Below are 20713 nucleotides of genomic sequence, written 5' to 3' on the forward strand. Positions count from 1 at the left end.
CACTGCACCGCAATTTCATTTACATTCTTTTATTCATTACCAATAGTTTTACAATGCCGATTTACAGAATAAAGACTGAGATAAATAATAAAGAAAATCCTCCTGCAATAAAGAAACGTTAGTAAAGAACTCCAAAATGTGTGCGTGACTAGTAAAGGGGGGGTTAAGGGAATAACCAGGCTACACCATACATGTTCATTTTCTTTTATTAATTTCAAAAATCTATCTTTACAAAAACATCACCCTGCAACATAAAACTGGTAAATAAAAAAGTCCTAATGTTTGCGGTTGTATGCAGTCTTGAAATTCAAAATGAAAAAAAGATATTCCCGAAGGTTCGTTTAATCGCGAAAAGACCAAGAAACAGAGAGAGATCGACAAGGCAAACGAAAGCGAAAAACATTTCCCCGAAAACTAGAAACACGCGAAGAAAAAAGAAAGGTTCCAACATCACTGCAAACGAAGAAATAGTTTTAATATATCTTCAAATAACATCTAAACTACATAATAATTGCCAAATATTTATCCTAGAAGCCCGTCACACCTAGAAAATACCTATATTGTGTTCAGTGTAGTGCATTCCTCTGAAAAGGAGCCAGCCGCTTCTCTTGTCACGACCGATCTGCAAGAAACGCCTACTTGCCCTAGATTCCTTGAGGGAATGGTCGAGCGAGGAAACGTCTCTTACCACGGGAAAAAAAAGAGCCAAAACGCCGAAAATGTTGTCAGAAAGCCGAAAAGAGTCGGTGTCAGGAACGCTATCGATTGCACAACTAAAATCTAAACTTAACTCTATAGTGAAGCTTTATATTAAAGTTATAGCATAGCGTTATGCCAACCCTGGAAAGAGCACCCAAAGCTAACCCTCGGGGTCAATTTTAGAGAAAAATGAGCCAAACTAAGCCTACAGAACAATTTTGGGAGCTCTTTTTTTTATATGCTAATTGGCCACACCCAGCCATGAACAGGTAGCGCTCCTGCTCAGGCGACTTACCTTCTCCCAAAACCTAGCTATACCCAAGTGAGACATCAAACAACACTTAAGAGAAGGGGCCTACAAGGGGTGCTACGGTGGGAGGGGTGGGGGTGGGAGAGGGGGAGGGGAGGGGAAGGGTAAAGGAGGAGGTGAGCTAAGCTGAGGGGAAGGAGTGGCTAACATACCTCCAAGAGAGTGAATCCTCCATCGTAGCGCCAGTAATGTAACTAGACTAACAAAATCTTAATGTTTCCAAAAAATTAAGTGACAGGCTTCATCTAGAATCTTCCCATTCCCTTTACCCATCCCACAGGCACTGGATTTGAACTCTCTCTGGCCTTCCTAATGGCTAAGTTTTGGACAATAGAGAGCTCTATCTTGGTTTAAACTAAATGATAATAACTATAGACACCAGTAATATAGTTATTATCATTATAATTATATCTTCATGAATATACTGTGTTATGATCATAACTATAATAATTATGATACTACAGCTATTTGACTTTTTATAAAAATACTATCAGTCAATCTATATGATTACATGTAGTTGTTTATAATCATACAGTTTTCTGCTTTATAGTTTCAAACTATGATATATAACTCTCTAGCTATATGGCAATGATATAATTAGAGAAATGACCTTATAACTTAGTATTTGCCTATTTCCCCTTTTAGCATTCCATTCGAGTAAGAATGCGTGCATCCCTTTGCCTAACACTGACTACAGTAGAAATAAAATCAGAGTTTCATAACAGCCTCAGCAAGCATGATTTCAAAATTACATGTCAAACTTTCTGCCAATTAGATGCACCTTAGTATCATAACATCAAAATAAATTTAGAATAAATCTTTTTAGGGACCTGTTAGGGCTGTACTCTGAAGAAAAACTCACAGTTGACTTGTGAATGGTCTTGCAGCTTGTTTCAAGTGAATGCAAATAAACGTAGTTCATGGCTACATTCACACATTTATTTCTTATCTTCAGAACATCTCTTCTTCTTCACACTGTGCATCCAGACTCTTGTACTTCTATAAACACTAAGATAAGATTTAATCACAAAAAAGCTCATGTATAGCAGCGGAACACTCGACCATAGTTTTGGGCACGTGGTCCCCAAATATTTTAAAAAGTTATAGGAAAAAAGACGAGTAGGGTGTGACTAGGAGCCCTCAATATTTTTACAATGTTTCTGCATCATGCCCCCCCTCCCCCTTTGTACTTTGTGGATACATCTTCTGTCTTTGTCACTTCTAACAGTTTATTGTTTCAGATACCCTTGCTACATAGAGCTTTCTCCCTGTTTTTTTCTATCAGTTAACTTATTCGTGCCACGCCTATGTTTTTATGCGTTATTGTAATCGAAAGAACAGAGACGCGACACGGATTAGTGAACTGATGGTTGGGTTTCCGAAGGGTATGTGGAGGGTAGCATTTAGACTATATTATATTTTTTTAAAAGACACAACCGCTCACCTGACGTCCATTTGATCAGTTAACAGACCCATGTCCTGAAAACTATTTCATCAAAATCAACTGTAAGGTAAAAACAAACATACGCATAACTGCATAAGTTAACACATTTTGTATTGTTGTATTGGTAAATAACGGCGCCTTTGCATGCGAAGCTTCTTATACGAAGGGCTGAGAGCGCAAATATACGTGGCAAATATCCTAAGTAATAAAAGACAATTTTTTTTACCTTTTCATGTATTTCGTTGTTGTCACTTGAGACGGTTCACTTTGATTTATAGCTTTGATTTAACTGTTGAGGTATATGAAAATTTTAAAAAATCGCTTCAAACATAAAATGAATGCTTATCCACAGTTCCTAACAAAGCTATGAAAGAGTAATACCGCATTCACACCAGCAATTAAACCAGTTTTATTTATATTTGAAGTATGGTCACTCTACCGATCATGTGGGAGAAAATACCTCACAAAGTTCTTATTAAATTAAAAATATATTAAGGCACATCTTACAGCTAAAGATAATAGTTTTCTTACCTTTTGAAAGATACTCTTTGCTTCTGTAGCCTGGCATCCAAAGCTTTGGTTTCTGAGCTAGAAAATGTAGCCAAAGTTTATGGTTCAATCCGGTCTGCAAATATTCTTCTAATTGGTAACTATAAAGGATTCGCAGCTATAGTGTTACTTTTTCTTACCTCATCAGGCGTTCTGCATAATCTCAGGCATTCTGTATTATATAATGCAGTTGAGTCTCTCCTATTTTTAAGTAAAAGAAAGCAACTCCAGTTCAAGAAAGTTACGAAGTCAAATTGAGGAACGTGCGAGGGAAAACGAAACGGCGCCAAAATAGCCCCGTGTCGAGTTTTGGCCAATCAAAACCAAACTCGCACTATACAAACACCAGATTCCGGCGTGCAGCACGAATGTCAATCGTCCAATCATAAAGCAATACGCCATGCTTGCAAAAAGCATGCCAACTTGCGGCGCGAAAACTAGTACGGTCACGGGCAAACCAGACGAAATGTTCGTGTATCGAATATTATCTTTTTTGTGTGTACCGAATATATTTGTTGTAAAACCAATTTTAATGAAGTTGTTGTCATAGATTGATCTGGTTCCGTTTTGTTAGAGCCGTGATTTATAACAGTTTACGCGAGTTTCCTCCCTCACATCGGTTCACCTCCTCCCCACTCGTAATAAAATACATTGTGTAGTTACGTTCCAGAAAATATCCATACCCCCCCCCCCCCCCCCCCAATTGAGGGGGTCGGAGGTATGACCCCCCATCCCTCGGGGATTTCAATCCCCCTGGAAAAAAAATAAATACAGTAACTGTTAAGGAAAAAGGGACATTCCTGGGCGTTTGAACTCCCCCCGGAATTTCCAATCTGGAACTACACATTACGAGTTCTGAGGAGGTGAATCGAGATAAGGAAGGGAAATCGCGTAAACTGTTATGAATCCACGACGTGGAATTGTGTAGTTCCAGAAAAAAATCCATACCCCCATGGAGGGGATTGAGAATTCCAGAGGGGTGGGGGTCATACCTCCGACCCCCATGGGGGGAGGGGGGATGATATATTCTGCAACAACACATTCCAAGTTTTACGGTCTGGGCGAGTAGGTTTGTTTCCTATTGTAGAAATGAAGTTTACGGTTAATTTCTGTTTGGTCTTGAATATAAAGTCTAGGTTATTTCATCAAAACCATTTTGAAATTTGTCGCCAAGCGTTATTCCTCGGTCAATCCGTCCTCGGAAGGCTACCTCTAGGGTTCGGCCCTGGGGTAAGTGGACTCGTCCTTCTACAAGAAACTCCCCTCCCCCCCCCCCCCCCCCCCCCCCCCACACACACACACACACACCACCACCACCACCATCACCCTTCCGCAGGTAATGTTTCGAGCAATTTGGCTTTCCTTGCCTTCTTCTGCGCAAAAATAAATTTATTTCTTTTGATTTTTCTGCTTTCTTATTTATAGAGTTTTAAATCACTAAATATGAGCTTGGACTTCCTGTGTATTGGTCGCCTGGTTAAAGCTAATGCAGCGTGACACGATGTAAGTAGCCTATACACAGACCTCCTTAAAATTTTTCCGGCTATTTTTCCTGGATAATCTTGATAGTTGTCGAGCTACAGTATGTTGTCTACAACCTTTCGCCAGGAAACAGGGAATGGGCACCTTTCTGCTTCACCGCCTTTTACAGATCTCAATAATTTAGCTTCGGCTGAGGTAAGAATTTAGTCCAAGTTTTTCAGTCACTCCAAGTTCATAAGTAGGAATGATGTATCTTTTATTCTGATTCACAACTTAAAAAACGGATGTGTTGAGTTATTGTGCCACTCAGCTTTTAACTTACTTTTGCAATTGCGAATTATGAAGAGTTTACAATAAGTTAAGTCGTGATATTCATTTTTCATTTAATGAAGTAGAGCGATTATTTCGAATGCAGGAATTATAGTTCTGGGGTCGGTTCCTGAAGCCCAGTTAGCAGTTATTGGTTTATTAATATGCTCTTTATCCCCAGATAAATATATCCGTAAATAAATTAGGTTACTGAAACAGCCGATAAAGTTATCCTCTGATAAAGTAGCAGATAAAGTTAGCAGAGATCGGGAGGACCCTGTCGCTATCTGCCGATAAGTCATGTAATCCAAGATGGCGGATTAGCTGTTGCCATGGTTATTGGGGAAACACAAGGGCTCCCAAGCTTGGAAATAAAATTCAAACCTTGTTAGAGCCGCATTGTCACCAGTTAACTTCCGGTCGATTACATAATAATATCCGATGATTTTTAACAGAAAACGCGAAAAATATTTCAAAATATTGAAAGCAGTGTGTTTATTGGAAGTTTCTTTGAGGATGTGATTGATAATTTAGAACGGATGGCCTGTTTAATATCTCGGATTTTTTTGTTTTTTAACGGTTGAGGTTTCGGTCGGACCTCCGGAAGTAAACTGGTGACAATGCAGCTTTAAATTGGGGTATTAAAAGAGAAAAAAATAAACTAGATTTAAAACTCTCCAACAGTGGGTTTTGGCGGTGAGTTTTGGCGTTTTTCATACTTTTGCTTGAAAAAACAAGTCCTAATTAAACTCAAGACATAAAGCGACGTCCAGTATGTGAAACTGAAGCTCTTAATTTCAAGTTGGCACAAGAGAGCATAAGATAAGAGAGGGACACTTTGGTATTACCTGCGCGCCATGTTGATTCCGAATCCGGCTATTTTTAGTAACCACCACCCCACCACTACGTGTGAGGATCTGCTCCTTTTATTTTGTCCTACTCCCCCGCGGGGGGTTGTTGTTTTGCCAACTCAGGGAATGAAAAGAGATCATGTAAAATAACACGGAAGAAGAAAACAAGTCTAACTTAAGTAAGCAAGATTGGCAAATACACTCACAGAAAGCTGAATGCCTGAATAGTTTGACTGTTTTGTTTGTCTGAGCAGCAAAATCAAGTGAAGAAAGAAAAAACAGACAAGCGATAAAATGGCTGTGATACCGCGTTTGATTCAAATCCCGACTCCAGCTCGTATAATAACAACATAATAATATAACATATAATAATAGTTTTATGAAATGTATTTTTCTTGGATTCCTTCTCAATTCACCGGAGTATTCACAAAAATCAATATCATATCTAATGTCTAACTTACAGATTTCGTTTGACCATTAGGAAGATAAATGAATGTTGAGAAACCATGAAGAAGCAGCAAGTTAGAGCGAAAACTGTGTTTGAAGAACAAGGTTTTCCGCTCTTAATTTTGAATGAAACCTCGTTTTTGAAATCTTGCAATCATTGAAGTACCATATCCTCTTAATAAACCGCAACTGCATGTATCCTTGATGCTGGAATGAAATTTTCGACGGTATTTGTGCAAAAAGGGTGTTTTTTTTTCAGCGCGGCTAATACCAAAGTGTACCTCTCTTATCTTATGCTCTCTTGGTTGGCATCAATGGGAGACCTCAATTGCTAGCATTACGAACGAGCGCTTTTTAAACCAGTTGAAAACAAAGTTGGGACTGAATAGAGGCTATTGCAGACAACATAGAGATGTTATGAAGATTGTCTGGTGAAATAAAACGAAAATTAAAGTAAACTGGGGTCATATTTGCTGATTTACCAGGTTTCCTGTGTACAATTTACTCGTCAAACCGGTTTTTTTGGAGCTTATCCTCCGATAGCTATCAGAGGGATAACTTTTCTTTCAGGAACCAGATTTTATTGGTCACATAGCTTTCCACCGCTAAGCAAATTTAACCAACGGGTAAGTCCTATTGGCAGATAAATTTATCTGACTTTTAAGGAACCGGCCCCTGGGGAACATGCCTGTAAAACATACTCACAGTTTGTTGATAAACCTTCTAGAAAATGCAGGAATAATTGACAGTAGTTACCTATGCAGAGCTCAAGCGCAACGCTTGACAGTCTGCATAGGAAACCCCAGTGTGCGCTAGGATCTTGAGGGCACGAGCCACTGTGGCTAATTTTAAGCCAAAGGAATTAGCCACACTGATGAGGAATTAACCACAACTGAGAAGTTATAGCAAAAAAATTAATCAAAATACCTTATTGGTCTCTTTAATTTCGCATTTGATCTCTTTGATTTCGCATTTAAGCCCCGTGAAATCCTATTCATACGAGCTTTAATATCGCAAAATTCAATCCCCTTTGCTCTTTGTTTCCCTTGTTTTCTTTAAATGACGACCAAGACAAGAGGATTAAGAACTTACGATTCTTAACTTTTGTCTCACAGCTATGATATTTGTAAATGTGTTAGAAAAAAGCATCGAGGACAATATGATTTCTACAGTTTTGTTTTGTTGTAATGTTCAATCATATTCTCGTTTTTGCGAAATTGAAAATGATTTTGAACCCAAATCACAAAATCTTTTTTTGCAAAATTAAGTGTCCGCGAAATACAGTAACAATATGGTAACCAATAGTAGAGATTGTCAAGAATGATCTTATTCCTGAAAATATATGCTACCCGGAACTAGAAAACGGCACAAAACGAGAGAGTTTATTCTTCGTCCTGTGTTTTTCCGATTTGCGATCTCCATCTGTACGTCATCTTGATGTATTAGAAATATGATTTCGAGGTGAAAGATCGTGATTCAAACTTCACGAGAATAGGAAACGGGCATATGCAACCCTGGCAAATGAGTTAGCAATAGCATTCGCCACATGGGGAAGGGATTTGTATTTTGCAAAGTGGTGAACGCTATCGCACACAGAGGAGACTAAGTCTTTCAAAAGTGTTTTATAAAGAACATTTCTGCATTGAAAATCCCTCTAAACAGAGCATTCCAGAAAAGTGAAATCTTGAGTTTGGGCGTGCCAAATGATATGTACCACAAAGTGCTGTGAAGTGGCGACAATGACTGAGCGCAGGGAAGAAGGAATGAAGGAGACTCTGGAACCAGGGTAACTGATATGAGTACCTTTGTTGCTTTTAATAGGTTGGAGCAAAGATTCTTTTTGCAACAGATGATTTTTTTGCTGTAGCAGAAAATTTACTCAATGTAAGTGTATCATATTTTAAGGATTGCAAAACTGCAAAACTAATCCCACACTTTTTCAGGATTCATAAAGTATACCAAATAAGACTTTAATGTGATATTTGACATGTTTTTTGATATGTAGCAAAATACTATGGGTAGCCGTCTTGCCGATTCGCTGGGTTATTCCAAAAATGTTTTGTTTTTGAATATTGAGATTCCTGTGGTGTTTGAAGGCTGATTTGTGCTGGTGCAAAGAAATGAGAGCTAGTGGTAAATCCCATTTTTTAAGCCTCTGTGTTTGCATTGCAGTGATTGCTGAAATAGATTTGTGCCATTTAAGTGTCTGAATGTGCCAAATCCTGTCGCATTGACAGGTAACAGTAAGATCAGAATGACAACATGTCCTTAATTAAGCTTTACAAGAATTGAAAGGCCATAATGCAACCCCATACCTGTCAACTCTCCTGCATTAGGCGGGAGTCTCAAGATTTTGGACCGCTTCTCCCGCTCTCCCGCATTGAGCACCAAATCTCCTGCTTTTTAGCGATTTTTATTGCTTCTGGAAAATTATTTTATAGAAAATTGTCATTTTGCTTATTTTCTATTAAAATATTTGAAAAAATAATTCCCTTGCGTAGCACAATTTATCTACCACCCTCGTTAGATATATAAGTGGATTTGTTTGCGAGAGCTTTCTATACGGTAAACGCCTGCAAGGTTAAACCCACCCCTCCCCCCAAAAATGATGAGATTGAGATTTTCGGAGGTTGACAGGTATGCAAACCTGAACAAGAACCTACATTTCATGCTTAGCTCGAAGTGAAGATATTCTTGTGGTTCTTCCCACTGGCTTAAGGTACAGCTTGATATTTCAAGTCTTTGTTGCTAGCTCAAAGGCAAAGCCTGAAGGAGCAAGCAAATTTTCAATCATGTTACATACCTTGTTACTTCAAATTAATGTTGCAGAAATTTCCATCCAAAGCCAAAAGAGTTGCCGTCAAAATAGTGGAATTCAAGCATTGCAGTGCGAGTTGGTTTATTATGGTCTATATGCTAGCCCTCCCATAAAATTGTCAAATCTTCTTCACTTTTAGTCATTGTTGAGCTTTTAAAGTGCAGTTAGGTGTGAAGTGGGTTGATACTTGAGAAATTAGGGGTTTTATGGCCATTTTTTTATTTCTTTGCACCCTTGCCCCACTGGACTCCCAATATTTGGAAACAAAACATTTCAAACTAACCCTGAATGTAATGAGAGCCAGCTAGCAGGCTTTATTAATGCTTGGTTTTTGTTTTTTTATCTTACAAGCCTGCTCCTCCAGAATGGAAAGAAGGTGTTTTTACTGCATTTGGAAAATGGATGGATGGATGGGAAACAAGAAGAAAAAGAATACCATCCCATGACTGGTGTCTTATTAAATTGGGAGTAGCAGGGATTATCAAAGGATTTGACATTGACACATCATTCTTCACTGGAAATTACCCTCCTAGGATATCAATCCAAGCAGCATGCCTTGATAATGGTAAATGGTTTTGGGATCAGCACAGTTCTGCCTACAGGTGTATAGCTGAAATTTGTTGGGCATTCTTCAGCATAAGGGCATGCATTTTGTTAGGGAGTGTCTGTTCACCTGTTACGGACAGCTCAGATTTTACACTTGAACAGGTTTTTAAAGTTTACTTGAGAATGTGTTTTCAACACATTTCAGTGAATTTAGAGAGGATTCTGTGGTTTTGTTATAAGAATTCTGTTTCACAAATTCTGTTTCTCCTGCCCTTGTAGTCTACAGTGTGTTCTGACAATCACCCCTGTCCCCCCCCCGGGGTTCTGATTCGTGATGTAGAGAATAAATATGATTGAACCTTAGCCTTGGGAAATATACATAGCACCTTTCTATTGGTGTGCCAAAAGTAGTCCTTGAAGATTTTGCAATCTCAAACAATTCTATGTCACAGATGAAAGTTTCCCAGAGCGAGTGAGTGAGATTGGAACATGTCCTACAGAAGACCAAATGAAGCAGGCAGAGAGCATTGAGTCTCAGGTACAAAATTTAAATTCCACTCAGGTATCTAATCTAGATAATTTTTTACGTTGTGATTATTCTTTTTAATACTTTTAGAAATGGGTTGAGATTGTTCCTCGAAGTAACCTTAAGCCAGGGTATACAGAATCCTGCCATAACTATTTCACAGTGTCAGAGAACTCACGATTTACACATATTCGGCTAAACCTTTTTCCAGGTATGTGCTATCAAACACAGATTATTACTTAAAGATATACACCTATTTCAAAAAAGGTTGTGGGTGCAAATGGTGAATGGCTATTGCTAAATGACAGTTCTACAACCAAAAGGTGCTTAGGGTAGTAATTATTTTGAAAAATGGCAAATAAAACCGCTGAGCGATGTCCATAGATTAATACTATTTAATTGATGGTCATATGTTTTATTTGTATTTTTCTGAATTCGGAATAAATATTTTAGGATCCATGGGTCCTTTTGGTTGTTGAACTGCCATTTGTCAATCTGCATTTGCTGTTTGCACTGACAACGTTTGGTAAGAAATGCTATTTCAAAATTAGATCTTAATTTTCAAATTATGTGGAATAAGGACAAATACTGCGCCTTCTAATACTAAGGACTGTACTGTTGTACCAGGGATCAAAAGGGCCTCCTCCCCCTGTGTTACTGTTGACCAAGGCCTGCCACCCTTCCTGACTAGGTAATCCTAGACTCTAATTATACTCCAAGGTAGATCCCCCTTTTGTATAAAAGGCATAACAACCTTAATAATACCCATTATTTTTCTGCATTTCTTTTAGATGGTGGAATTGCAAGGCTAAGGGTCTATGGTGTTGCCTTGAGAGACTGGAAAGGATTCCCTCAACACGAGGTACTATCAGATAAGCTTTCCCATACCCAGCAGCCATTTCTGGTTTTGTTATGGATTTGTTCATTAATTGAATCTGCTAGCCTACAAGGCTTATTAGTTCATCCCTTTGTATAGGAAAAAGGCACACAAAAAGTGATTAATTAGGATTTTAAACAAATTTACTGTTGCACTTTCTCACAATATGTTCTGGATGACGTTTCATGCTTTTTCACATCATGTCCATTATTAGTGGAGTGATTTGGGACTGACAACCTGTTGGACAGTTGCACTAGAGTCTAGTCAGCATGTGACGGTTTCAGAAATCAGCTGTTGTCTATTTCAATTCCAGAGTAGCGTTGCTCTTGCTCTTCAAACAGTACATCAGATTCAGTTGAAGAAAAGAGAAAGGAGTTCCAGCATTATAAACATTATCTGTTCCAGTATCTAACCTCCTGGCAGACCCAGAAGTTACAACAAAAAAGCAAGGATTTAAGAAAGGGGGGCTGGATTCATTGTCAGTTCTCCTTACTATTCTACTTCATATTCTTAAGTAAAATCTCTGAAAAAAAGGGGGTGCTGTGAACCTGCTCGACCCCACCTCTAGATCTACCCATTTCTTATTTCTTTTTCCATATGATGCCTTTATCTGTGCATCCCCCCCCCCCCCCCCCCCCTCCCTGTCCTTGGCAAATCCTTGGTGTGTCGTGTCTGACCTCTCTGTGCCTTTATCTAGATGGTAGATCTAGCAGCAATGGTGAATGGCGGGACTGCTGTGGCTTGTTCCAACAAGCATTATGGACATCCAAGGAATTTGATCGCACCTGGTCGAGCCCCCAACATGGGGTCTGGGTGGGAGACAGCCAGACGTCTTGACCGACCAGCTGTCTTGAGGTTGCGAGAAGATGGCTGCTTAGATGTTACAGGTGGGTATTATATAGCATGCCAGATTAGTTTCAAGAGACAGGCAAAGGGCACAGATCTCAAAACATCACTTGTAACTTTTTTGGCAGCTGTTGTGGTCTCTGCCATGCATGCTCCCTATTTGACCAGGTTTTCTAAGTAATGACCAAAGAAACCTAGTTATAGCCTTGCAAACTCTGTTCCTACTACCCTTGCTCAATACTGCAATTATGTTTGTGCAGGCAACGAATGGACAGTGTTGAAGCTTGGACATCCTGGGATTATTAAAAAGGTATTAAAGCATATGGAGGGCAATACTGTAAGAGCAAATTGTAGCCTCACGTTTGTATTCAATAACTGGTATGCTAGTAGCCAAGTAGTCATTGTAGTTTTTCTTGAACTCTCCCTGGCTTGTACCAAGGGGTCTCAAGTCAGTACATGTGAAAAATATCACTGCCACAGAAAGCAATCTGATACTAGTAAGAGTAATAAACTTTGGGAAGTTTTGGTCTGGTGCAAAGAACCAAGGGACCCAAGCTCTATTGTGTGTTCGGTCACGCTAGTAAGCACGTGGGCACAGGGGAGGAACTCTCCCCCCCCCCCCCCCAAAAAAAAAAAAAAAAAAAAAGAAAGAAAAAAAACATTGCAAGCAATGGTTTGATTTGTAAAGAGTAAAACCCAACTTCACCGTGCATGCATTGGTTAAGACACCATCTTCTAGCTAGAAATAAAACATTTGTCATCTGAGGTGGTTGTGAGTAATCTTTGCAGTCTAATTGTAGAAAGTAGTAAGGGGTTATTCCGTTATGGATGAAAGCAACAAAGCGATACATTGTGGGGTGGAAAATTTGGCATTTTTTAAAATTGTGTGTGGACCGAGCTTTTTGGTGAAACGAGGGTTTGGCCAAATGGGGATAAGCCTCCCTCCTAGATCCTCATGAAATTGTTCTCATTTTATGAGTCCTTGGTATATGGTATGAACTTTTTTCAGATTGAAGTTGATACAAACCACTTCAAAGGAAACTTTCCAGATTCCTGTCTTATTGAAGGTACTAAAAAACGTCTACTTTGTCTTCAATGTGCTGTTATAGTTTTATTTTTATGATAGTGTGATATAAGTCTTGGAAGTTACAAGAAGCTAAAAAATGCGAGAATTCAGTCTAGTATTCACCTACTATAAGTATCATTGTTTTTATTTTGCATGTTTGGCTTGCAGGTACTTTTCACAGCCGGTACAGGCCAGTTAAAGAGATAATGGGTTAATGTTTAGGGAACGCAAAAAAGGGCCTCAAATCTTATTATTTTACCATTTCTTTGATACCCAAGACAAAGATTCACGAAGTGCAACCTTATTTGTATTATGCTTATAGGTTTTTTTTTTTAAACAATCCCCCCCCCCAAGAATTCTGACGTGTTTCTATATTAAAGGTTGTATCATGACAACAGAAGAAGAGCAGAAATTCACAAGTGACCAAGAGAAATTTGAACCAGCATGGAGAACTTTGCTACCCAGTACTAAGGTATAATGTATCTTATGATTATTTTTATTATCACTTTTGTGACTGCAAGATGGTATTTCAAGGTGTTTATAAAGAAGATTATTACATAGACCCAGTTATGGGCTTGGGAGATGATGGTGGTGCTATGATGGTAATGCTGATGGGGGCGATCTTGATGATGACTCAGGTGACAATGATGTGCAGTTATGATGAAGACAATAACATAGTCATGGTGACGACGGCGGCTGCAGCGGCGGCGATAATAATAACAATCTGGCTGCTTATAGCCTTCTGTAAGGAGAAATAAACACCTGTTGGCTACTATAAGTTTCTGTTTCACATGTTTGCTAAATCTGTTGTTACCCTGGTTCACCTTCTCTATCCAAGATAATGGTGATGATAACAAAAACAATGGTGATATGATAATAAAGATTGATGCTGATGGTTGCAATCCTAATAATGATGGTGTTGTTGCTTTAGATGGCAACTATGATAAAATATTTAATAGAAATTTTTATTTTCCAGCTGTTTGCTCACCGTCAAATGTTCTTCACGAGCACTATCCAAGATTGTGGCATCATCTTCCATGTGCGATTGACCATCTTCCCGGATGGTGGTATCAGCAGACTAAGGCTGATGGGTTACCTGCGATCCTTGCAAGACAACGCCCTTCCTTCCAAACTATCAGGGCTGAACTGACTGGGAGAGTATAGCATACCATAGAACATGGCACATAGTCAGGATTTGCTGAGTGGCAGTCTGTAGTCATAGATATCATTTCGAAAAAGTATAATATTTCAGGATCCTTCAATAAAAATGCTCCGTTTTGGGAGTTTTTGGGTAGAAGTTGCGCGCAACACATTCAGCATGATAACACACAAATATCGTGCCTATCTACTTTATTTAGGTAATGTGACAAAGATTTTTCCTTTCCGTATATGCAAATCTTTCTGCGGCTAGAAAATAGTGAAATAGCTCACGACTTGAAACAATCTTCTTAAAATTGTAATAAACTAAGTGATTCCCCAGTGGTGAGTGGAAGAGTGGGGATTTTATATGAGTCTTTTGGAACTTCATGAACGGCGACATTGGGATTTCTGTGGTGGTCAGGTGTGAGGGGCCTGGGGAAACAGCAGATCTGCTCGACAGTACTCCCCTGTGTCTAGATTTAGCGCCATCAGCTGACCGGGCTCAAGGTTTGGAGTGCGATGTTCCACGAAAACCCGCCGTAAACAGCAGTCCTGGTGATACAAACACCCGGGGTTTTAGTGTCTTCACATTCAAATGCTATACTGTATGTCAATGCGTCGTGCAGAAAGTTCTCGCACCCGTAATTTTCCCGACTTTTCGCGTTAGTTTCTTGGCAGCGGTGAAAATTCTAGCGTGATCAAAATCATTTAGATTACAGCAGTAGAGGTCAAGGGGGGAGAGGTTAATTGCCATATCTATGGAAACCTTTTGCGATTATCTTAAAGGAAATGGCTTGTTGAGGGAGGTGGTGGGGGGCCTAGCCTTCGTAGCAAGCGCTTCTGGGGGGGGGGGGGGGGGGGTCAGAGAGTTCGGGATTGTGGTCAGGGACCGTGACCAGTCACGTGTAAGGGGTTACATAACGGATGTAGGGGATTTTGGGTAGAAGAAGAGTAACCGGGGAGCTTGTATAAACCTATTTCACAAAAGGTAGTCAGTGCAAATGGTAAATGGCTTATGTGTACTAATTATTCGTAAAATTAAAGGTGTTAAATAAAGGCCAGCAATGTCAGAGCCAAGCATTGGTAACCTTTAATGGATAGTTGTTTTGATTTATCCATATTCTTCGAGGCGCATGGTTACTTTCAGTCGTAGAACTGCCATTTGTCAGTCGCCATTTGCACTGACAACCTTTATTGAAATAAGTGTATGTGCGAAAAGAGTAGGATAATAAAGCAGATGATTTACCATAAAATTGCCGTCGTTTAAGCATCCGACCAGAACATTACAGTAAAGGAAATAGAGAGGGAACGAAGGGTATAGCCGCGCAAAGGCTGGGAAGGGGGTTCCCTGCTCATTCTTCCTGGGGCCATACTGTTTGCTTTCTTTCTATACAGGCTTCCTGCACCCATGTATTGTTATGTAGGCATCGGGTCGACTTCCAATTTATTGAAAAACCAAGAAAAATTTTAAATTGGTTCGAGTTATCGGGAGGTCACGAATACACTAGTACACTATTCGTTTTGATTTAGAAAATTTGACTGTGCACTTAAATTGCCAGTAATGTACAGGACCCGAAATGATCCCAGGACCCGAAACGAACCCAGGACCCGAAATGATCCCCAAAAGTACCCCAACTGATCCCGGGACCCGAAACGATCCCCAAGAGTCCCCGAAATGAACCCCAAGGAATTGCGGTAATGGACAAAGGGAAAGCAGAAGAAAGCACTTATCAATTAAAGCAAAATTAAGGGTTGACAGCGAATCTATTTCTAAATAACATGACTTAAAAAACTTATATTCCAATACAATACTTCTATTTATTACATTGCCCCGGCGGTAAACCCATAAACAGAGTCCAAAACAAATACACAACTTTTTTAAAACGAGGTAAAATTTCTTGTACATCGCAATAAATTGATCATTACCTTCAAGTAGTTTATAGCTTGTGTTGTCATCTTTGTGCATGCGGACGCATAGACTACTTTGAGCGTGGACGCGCAGCCATTCGTAAGAGCGAACACAGACTTGTCCGTGAGGGAATGGATACCAGAGACAACCACGTGGGCAAGAGGGCACAGCCGCGCAAGCTCGCTCACACCGGCGTCTGTCACCAACTCGCAGCCCTTCAGGTTAATAGCTTGAAGTTTAGGGCACTGCCGGGCAACAATTGAGACCATTTCATCATCCATCTCCTTCAAGCCTGCAAGGAGTAGAGTCTCGAGGTTCGGGCAAGACATCGCTAGCTTGCGAATGACGTCTATGGAGAACTGTACAAAGGGGGAAAAAATACGGTAAATGCTCGTTTTAACGCCCAGATAAGTGCACATTTCGGATTAGCGTCCCTTTCGTTTTGTTGTTCTTATATAATTTTTTGCTGTTTGTAAAGGACAAGTAAACATAAAAAATCAAAACAGACTATGGAAGTCTGATTTTTTGTTTGTTTGTTGCTTTTTATGCATATTTCATTAAAAAAGCCAGACAAGTATTGATTGGTGGCGAAGGGTGCCGACAAACAGTTGCTCTCGCAATGGAGCGAGAATAAGAAGTGGCATGGGGGGTACTGTGAACTTACAGGGCAGGTTTATACTAAGGGACAAGCGCAAACACAAGTGAGAACCGGGCGAATTATGGCGCCAGCGAAAGAGAAAACCGGGCGAACGAGGACGCAAGCACAAATAGGAACCGGGCGAATAAGGGCGCATGCATAAGTAAGAACCGGGCGAATAAGGGCGCATGCATAAGTAAGAACCGGGCGAATAAGGGCGCATGCATAAGTAAGAACCGGGCGAATAAGGGCGCATGCATAAGTAAGAACCGGGCGAATAAGGGCGCATGCATAAGTAAGAACCGGGCGAATAAGGGCGCATGCATAAGTAAGAACCGGGCGAATAAGGGCGCATGCATAAGTAAGAACCGGGCGAATAAGGGCGCATGCATAAGTAAGAACCGGGCGAATAAGGGCGCATGCATAAGTAAGAACCGGGTGAATAAGGGCGCATGCATAAGTAAGAACCGGGCGTATAAGGGCGCATGCATAAGTAAGAACCGGGCGAATAAGGGCGCATGCATAAGTAAGAACCGGGCGAATAAGGGCGCATGCATAAGTAAGAACCGGGCGAATAAGGGCGCATGCATAAGTAAGAACCGGGCGAATAAGGGCGCATGCATAAGTAAGAACCGGGCGAATAAGGGCGCATGCATAAGTAAGAACCGGGCGAATAAGGGCGCATGCATAAGTAAGAACCGGGCGAATAAGGGCGCATGCATAAGTAAGAACCGGGCGAATAAGGGCGCATGCATAAGTAAGAACCGGGCGAATAAGGGCGCATGCATAAGTAAGAACCGGGCGAATAAGGGCGCATGCATAAGTAAGAACCGGGCGAATAAGGGCGCATGCATAAGTAAGAACCGGGCGAATAAGGGCGCATGCATAAGTAAGAACCGGGCGAATAAGGGCGCATGCATAAGTAAGAACCGGGCGAATAAGGGCGCATGCATAAGTAAGAACCGGGCGAATAAGGGCGCATGCATAAGTAAGAACCGGGCGAATAAGGGCGCATGCATAAGTAAGAACCGGGCGAACGAGCGCGCAAACACAAGTGTGGACAAGGCGAACGAGCGCGCAAACACAAGTGTGGACAAGGCGAACGAGGGCGCAAGCCAAATGAGAACCGGGCGAGCGAGGGGGCAAACACGTGAGAACCGGGCGAGCGAGGGGACAAACACATAAGAGGACAAGGCGAACGAGCGCGCAAGCACAAATGAGAACCGGGCGAAAGAGGGCGCAAACACACGCATATATACATTTTCATCCTTGATTACTTAAATTCCTGATAACCAGGTAGCCTTGTATGCTTTTACGTTCGAATCCTACACTCCGTTGAATGCCTGTATGCCTGAAACAGCAACAACTGGAGAAACAGGGGCGTAGCCAGAATTTGTTAGGTGATTCTCGAATAAAAACTATAAGATTGATCGGTCAGAGCCGAGTTGGGTGTTGGGAAGCTCCCACTTACCGCTTTACATCCATTAGCAATCATAACTCTAATCTCGGCAGCCCTTTTAGGGTCCTCTAGCAGTGGAAAGAGCCTCCTGCCAGTCACTTTTGAGCAGAACGAGAGAATGAGGGACTCGATGACGTAACAATGCCTAGGTATGGCTGACAGGCCGTCATCAGTGATCGCACTACAAGCACTAAGGTCTAGCTCCACGAGAGTACCGCCTGCCGTGCTACACACCTGAAACGATACTAGGTATAAGCGAGGTGCCATTGCATCGAAAGTCATTTCACTACATGGCAACACGTGTAACAAAATCCATACACCTCTCATGGGTTCTAAAGCAAAAACGTAGAGTTCTGGGTAACGTTTTATTTTCTACTTCATTGCCCATAAACAACTAATGATTTAAAGCATGATAAGGGCTGGAGCATTTGCGAAAGAAATAACAAATCGTAAGTTGGGTGCTAAATCATGTTAGCATAAATAAGTTTTTTCAATTATTACAGAATAAGTTATGAATTTATCTAATGCTAGATCTCCACCCTAATAATGTGTGATAAAAAAAGAAACAAAGTCACTGTGGCATTTTTTTTTTTTTTTTTGCCTCCCCCCTTAACAAATAATGGACTCTGCACTGATATCTCTTCTACGGACGCACATGCAATAGAAACCGTTTTTAAAATCCGGACTATCAAATGCACTACTGAAGAGCCTGCATTGAGCCTTGTTATCCCTAATATCTTACTTACCTCTTCCAAGACGGTGTCATCGACAGCTTGAATCCCACATAGTCTTAAGATCTCACTCACCTCTTCCAAGACTGTGTCATCGACAGCTTGAATCACACATAGTCTTAAGATCTCACTCACCTCTTCCAAGACTGTGTCATCGACAGCTTGAATCACACATAGTCTTAAGATCTCACTCACCTCTTCCAAGACTGTGTCATCGACAGCTTGAATCCCACAAAGTCTTAAGATCTTGATCTTTGACAACCGCTGTGCCAGCTTCGTGATGAGATCTCCAGGAAGTTGGATTCCATGGAGGGTCAGCTCAGTTAGTGAGGCTGGTAGGAACTCCGCTGTGATGAAGCATGGCCCATTGCGACAAGCACGGTAACAGTAACCAATGTCTAGACAGGATAGTTTGGGGCAGCTTGTAGTAACCTATTGAACATAAGAATATAGCCAAGCAGATGTCTTACGCTTTATTGATACAGGAAAACAAGAGGCGGAATGCATAAAAGTCAAATATGCATAAGAGTCAAACTAGAACTGTTTTAATTAAAGGCATAAGAAGAGGATGACAACACATCCTCTAACATTTTGAGAGGAAGTAGTGAAGTTAAAGTCAGTCAATCAATAATTTTCATATATTGGTCTTTATTGAATGATTGAAGTACATACAAAAGGAAAGGCTGAAGAAAGACACTTTGTTAGCATTGAAACATCATTTACGAAAATATGCAGAGATTGATTGTAGTGCTAAATCTCTACTAAAGACTACTGAAACTAAAATCTAAAAAGATTTTATTGTTAACCAACTCTTTACTGTATATATAGTAAATAAAAAATACAATAATGCCTAGTAACAATGATACTATCTTATCACTAACTAAGTAAAAGTATCTTTGGGCCCATAGAAAGGACTTCGATTGAGGAGTCAAGGCCCCCTAAGGGGGTGTTTATTTAATGCACCGAGGGGGGAGGGATGATTATAATTAAGAGCCCCGCTTTCATTGTTTACATTTTTTTGGTGCCCCTCCTTTCAGAACCCCAAAATGTTCAGAGCCCCAACTCCCCTTATCGACCTTAATAAACAAAAAAGTCTCCAAATCTGGAAAATGAATACTATGAAGTTGCTCTCCTTGTCCGGGTTGATGCCCCAGTTAAGTTCATCATTTTATCAGAGTCTGACAATTTTTTTCCACAAACTTTAGTTTTCAGCCTTCTTTTATTTCGTACTTTTCGGCATGTAAAGTTGTGTAAAATGGTACTGGGTTGGGTTGCACCAATTTTTCCTCATTCAGTTGCTTGCAGGAATTTCTTTCTTAATTCACCCCCCCCCCCCCCCCCCCTTTAAAAGTCAATGGTTCGTCCCTAAGTGTAAGATTCAAACGTTACTTTTGGTCAATGTATTTCACCGTGACGTCACACGCTGTGACCACAAGGTTTTGTTAAACTACAAAGATGGCAGACGATCATAAGTTCGTTTCCTTTGTTTTATTTTGTTCCATTTTAACGTTTATGTTTTCTACACGTAATCAAACCACAACCATATCATCATTATCACTTGAAGAAGCTTGACGACCTTTGCCTCCGAGTTTTAGCCTTGTCAGAGAATTATAAAGAAATAAAGCAGTTTTGTTTGCATTGTGGTTGTGTTTAGAATCTGCCAAAAGTCAGGAAATCAAGTCAACACTAAGGACGCCTGTGAAGGAGTATACATTTGTATTTAGTTGTTTTTGTTAAGAATTTTTTTCTGTATAAAAAGGGATAATGTCAATCATATAAAACATTGTATGTATATCATTTTGTGGATTTGCATGCTCCACCACTGTTTAGAAGTCTATTTCCAGTTGTTCCTGTTACCTAATAATGAACTGTATCAGTAAATCCAACTGCTATATACTGAAAGCTTGAAGTATCTATATTATGGTTATGAAGACAAAAGTATTAAATACATTGGTCATTTGGGTTAATATTCAGGACCTTTTTTTACCCCCCCCCCCCCCCTTTTGGTGGTTAAAAATTTTTGGAAACTTCCCACACCTCCAATATCTTCCCTACCCAACTTGGTGT

General features: G+C 40.3%; 2 protein-coding genes and 1 long non-coding RNA gene across 5 annotated transcripts in view; 1 reads left to right on the plus strand and 2 right to left on the minus strand.

Annotated features, from left to right (window-relative positions):
• Window positions 1-1982: 1982 nt before the first annotated feature.
• On the minus strand, window positions 1983-3277 carry LOC116611623. Its single transcript, XR_004293586.2, has 5 exons — window positions 3143-3277; window positions 2985-3041; window positions 2680-2742; window positions 2454-2513; window positions 1983-2017 (listed from the first exon to the last, which is right to left on the minus strand). It is a non-coding gene; the product is annotated as an uncharacterized LOC116611623 (long non-coding RNA).
• A 1197-nt stretch (window positions 3278-4474) lies between these two features.
• LOC5503786 (allantoicase) lies at window positions 4475-15163 on the plus strand. Of its 2 annotated transcripts, XM_001624698.3 has the most exons (11): window positions 4475-4679; window positions 7913-7975; window positions 9261-9474; window positions 9908-9993; window positions 10072-10192; window positions 10773-10843; window positions 11556-11745; window positions 11965-12014; window positions 12714-12771; window positions 13151-13242; window positions 13747-15163. In XM_001624698.3, exons 1-11 carry the CDS (start codon window positions 4587-4589, stop codon window positions 13918-13920), a joined length of 1212 nt encoding a protein of 403 aa, XP_001624748.2. In that variant the 5' UTR covers window positions 4475-4586; the 3' UTR covers window positions 13921-15163. The 2 variants fall into 2 exon arrangements, with proteins under 2 accessions (XP_001624748.2, XP_032227896.2); XM_032372005.2 differs by lacking the exon at window positions 7913-7975.
• The window catches only part of LOC5503780 (F-box/LRR-repeat protein 2), a 35252-nt gene continuing 28642 nt past the window's right edge, over window positions 14104-20713 (minus strand). For both annotated transcript variants that reach the window (XM_032372004.2, XM_001624686.3), the window contains exons 5-8: window positions 18842-19078; window positions 17928-18149; window positions 15837-16178; window positions 14104-14462 (exon numbers count right to left, since the gene is read on the minus strand). In XM_032372004.2, coding sequence (XP_032227895.1) covers window positions 14328-14462; window positions 15837-16178; window positions 17928-18149; window positions 18842-19078 — 936 coding nt within the window. In that variant the 3' untranslated portion in view covers window positions 14104-14327. The remainder of the gene's footprint in view (window positions 14463-15836; window positions 16179-17927; window positions 18150-18841; window positions 19079-20713) is intronic.

This window comes from Nematostella vectensis, chromosome 6 (genome assembly GCF_932526225.1).
Source record: "Nematostella vectensis chromosome 6, jaNemVect1.1, whole genome shotgun sequence".
In the NCBI taxonomy this organism is placed as follows: domain Eukaryota; kingdom Metazoa; phylum Cnidaria; class Anthozoa; order Actiniaria; family Edwardsiidae; genus Nematostella; species Nematostella vectensis.

Bases quoted from the DNA above. Each gene is read 5' to 3' on its own strand.
- LOC5503786 (XM_001624698.3), top strand. From the start codon at position 4,587: ATGTTGTCTACAACCTTTCGCCAGGAAACAGGGAATGGGCACCTTTCT. The intron at 7,976-9,260 runs GTAAGTGTATCA...TTATCTTACAAG, and splicing joins TAGCAGAAAATTTACTCAAT to CCTGCTCCTCCAGAATGGAA. The intron at 10,844-11,555 runs GTACTATCAGAT...GCCTTTATCTAG, and splicing joins AAGGATTCCCTCAACACGAG to ATGGTAGATCTAGCAGCAAT.